At 47.6% G+C, this 3,179-nt stretch overlaps 1 protein-coding gene across 1 annotated transcript; it reads right to left on the reverse strand.

The window, feature by feature from the left end:
- Window positions 1-776: 776 nt before the first annotated feature.
- On the reverse strand, window positions 777-1,736 carry LOC123609381 (olfactory receptor 10C1-like). Its single transcript, XM_045500396.1, has one exon. The coding sequence runs from the start codon at window positions 1,734-1,736 to the stop codon at window positions 777-779; it is 960 nt and encodes a 319-aa protein (XP_045356352.1).
- Between the last annotated feature and the right edge of the window lie 1,443 nt (window positions 1,737-3,179).

Genomic DNA, 3,179 nt, shown 5'->3' on the forward strand with positions numbered 1-3,179 from the left:
AGGCTGCAGGGCTCAGTGTTATCACAGAAGGTCCTTACACAGGCTGCAGGGCTCACAGTTATCACTGAAGGTCCTTACACAGGCTTCAGGGCTCAGTGTTATCACAGAAGGTCCTTACACAGGCTGCAGGGCTCACAGTTATCACTGAAGGTCCTTACACAGGCTTCAGGGCTCAGTGTTATCACTGAAGGTCCTAACACAGGCTGCAGGGCTCAGTGTTATCACAGAAGGTCCTTACACAGGCTGCAGGGCTCAGTGTTATCACAGAAGGTCCTTACACAGGCTGCAGGGCTCAGAGTTATCACAGAAGGTCCTTACACAGGCTGCAGGGCTCAGTGTTATCACAGAAGGTCCTTACACAGGCTGCAGGGCTCAGTGTTATCACAGAAGGTCCTTACACAGGCTGCAGGGCTCAGAGTTATCACAGAAGGTCCTTACACAGGCTGCAGGGCTCAGAGTGTTATCACAGAAGGTCCTAACACAGGCTGCAGGGCTCACAGTGTTATCACAGAAGGTCCTAACACAGGCTGCAGGGCTCAGAGTTATCACAGAAGGTCCTAACACAGGCTGCAGGGCTCAGAGTTATCACAGAAGGTCCTTACACAGGCTGCAGGGCTCAGAGTTGTCACTGAAGGTCCTAACACAGGCTGCAGGGCTCAGTGTTATCACAGAAGGTCCTAACACAGGCTGCAGGGCTCACAGTGTATGTTTCTTTCTTTCCTCTTGGGTTGTGTGTGCATCTTTTCAAAGAGCAGATCTGCACAGTCCTTCGGTACCTACCCGCGAGTTAAAGCTTTTTTCCAGAGGGTTCTCCAGAGAGCTGCCTTGACCTCCTTGTTACGCAAACTGTAGATGATGGGGTTGAGCATGGAGGTTACCACTGTGTAGAAGAGAGCTAGGAGCTTATCTGTTCCTGGCGAATGGCTGGCCTTGGGCCTCAGGTAGGTGACAGACCCTGAGCCGTAGAAGAGTGTCACTACAAGCAGGTGGGAAGAGCAGGTAGACAGAGCTTTCCGGCGGCCTTCAGGTGAGGGCATGATCAGCACGGCAGCTAGGATTCTGCCATAGGAAGCGATGATCAGTAGAAATGGGCTGGAAATGCAAAGAACAGCTACAACAAAGACCGCGGCCTCGTTACGGGATGTATCCCCGCAGGCAAGAGCCAGGATAGGGGGGAGGTCGCAGAAGAAGTGGTCTATTTCACAGGGGCCACAGAAGTTCAAGGAGAAGATATAGTTGGTCTGGCCCAAGCCTACCACGCAACCCACTGCCCAGGAAACCACGGCCAGCTGGGCACATAGCCCACGGCTCATTCGTGTCGCGTAGTGTAGTGGGGAGCATATGGCCATGTAGCGGTCAAAAGCCATGGCTGCCAGAAGACAGCACTCACTGATGGCGAACAGCGTGAAGAAGAACATCTGTGTGGCACACCCCTCGCGGGAGATGCCCCGGGCCTCACTCACAAGGCTCTGAAGCATCTTGGGTATGACCGAACACGTGTAGCCAATCTCCAAGAGAGACAGGTTGGCCAGGAAGAAGTACATGGGCGTGTGGAGGGTGGGGTTGGTGCAGATGGCCAGGGCTATGAGAGCATTGCCCGTCAGGGAGGCGAGGAACATGAGCAGGATGAGGGTGAATAGAAGCAAGCACTGCTCGGCAGCGGCAGAGAACTTGGCGAATGCAAAGTGCTTGACGGACTCGCTGTTGTCCTGCCACTGGGAACAGCTGAGGTTCATGACCTGGGAAGGGGCCAGCAGGCAAGGATTCGTTCAATATAAATGCAAATCTACCTCTAAAGAGCGCTAGTACGCCAGGTAGGTACATTTCTTACCTGCAAATCTAAAACTCAAAAAGTTTGGAAGTTACACTCACCCTCACGCCTTTATGAACCAAATCCTCCTCTGTTCACAATACCAGCTGAGCTGCTCAAAAATACACCTGGTCACCAAGCATGACATTGAAAACATTTCCGTCTTCATCTAGTCTGAGCCAGGAATTGCACTCCTAGGTATTTATCCAAGGGGTACAGGTGTGCTGTTTTGAAGGGGCACATGCACCCCAATGTTTACAGCAGCCCTATCGACAAGAGCCAAAGGATGGAAGGAGCCCAAATGTCCATCGAAGGATGAATGGATAAAGAAGATGTGGTGTATATATACAGTGGAGTATTTCCTGGCAATCAAAAAGAATGAAATCTTGCCATTTGCAACTACATGGATGGAACTGGAGGATATTATGCTAAGTGAAATTAGTCAGAGAAAGACAAATAATCATATGACTTCACTCATATGAGGACTTTTAGAGACAAAACAGATGAACGTAAGGGAAGAGAAGCAAAAATAATATAAAAACAGGGAGGGGGACAAAAACATAAGAGACTCCTAAATATGGAGAACAAACAGAGGGTTACTGGAGGGGTTGTGGAAGGGGGAATGGGCTAAATGGGTCAGGGGCACTAAGGAATCTACTCCTGAAATCGATGTTGCACTATATGCTAACTAACTTGGATGTAAATTTAGAAATAAATAAACTATTTAAAAAAAAAGTCTAACTCATAAACTAATTAGTGAAGATTTGCTCTTAGCAGAATCTTCTCTGGCCGTCCAAGAGCACAGCACAAATTTCCTTCTGTTTTATTCATGGAGTTCCCATACATTTAATCACTGAGCTTTATCATAAGTATTTTATGGGGCCAGAGGCAGGTGAGTGGTTTCCAATGTTCTTATACATTTTATTGTATCCTATTGAATAAAAGGTTATCTGGTAAAAAAAAAAAAAAAAAAAAAAAAAAAAATACACCTGGTCACCAAGCATGACGTTGGAAAAAAAATTAACTCCAGCTCATTTCTGTCTTCATCCAGTCTGTTAATCAGTCTTCAGATACCACCAAAGGTCCTCTGTACCGATCCTTCCTTTTCCCCATTTCTGTTGTCACTGAGTCCTTCACACACTTATTCAGCACGTGTTTACTGAGCACAGAGATTCTGCCTTTCCTGCTGCAAGTCCTGAGATTCAACAATGAAAAACAACAACCCATTTCTTCCCAAATGGGACTTATTCAGTGAAAGAAAGTAGAGATTAAATAGCTATTCAGTAAATAAATAACTGCTGTACTGCAGAGAATTAAAGCCAGTGTGTCCTGGGGGCTCTGTGGGAACAGCAGGAGCCCGTACCCACTC

The sequence above is a fragment of the Leopardus geoffroyi genome, chromosome B2, assembly GCF_018350155.1.
Source record: "Leopardus geoffroyi isolate Oge1 chromosome B2, O.geoffroyi_Oge1_pat1.0, whole genome shotgun sequence".
Lineage (NCBI taxonomy): Eukaryota > Metazoa > Chordata > Mammalia > Carnivora > Felidae > Leopardus > Leopardus geoffroyi.

Excerpts from the sequence above, each read along its gene's own strand:
- LOC123609381 (XM_045500396.1), bottom strand. The coding sequence starts at position 1,736 with ATGAACCTCAGCTGTTCCCAGTGGCAGGACAACAGCGAGTCCGTCAAG.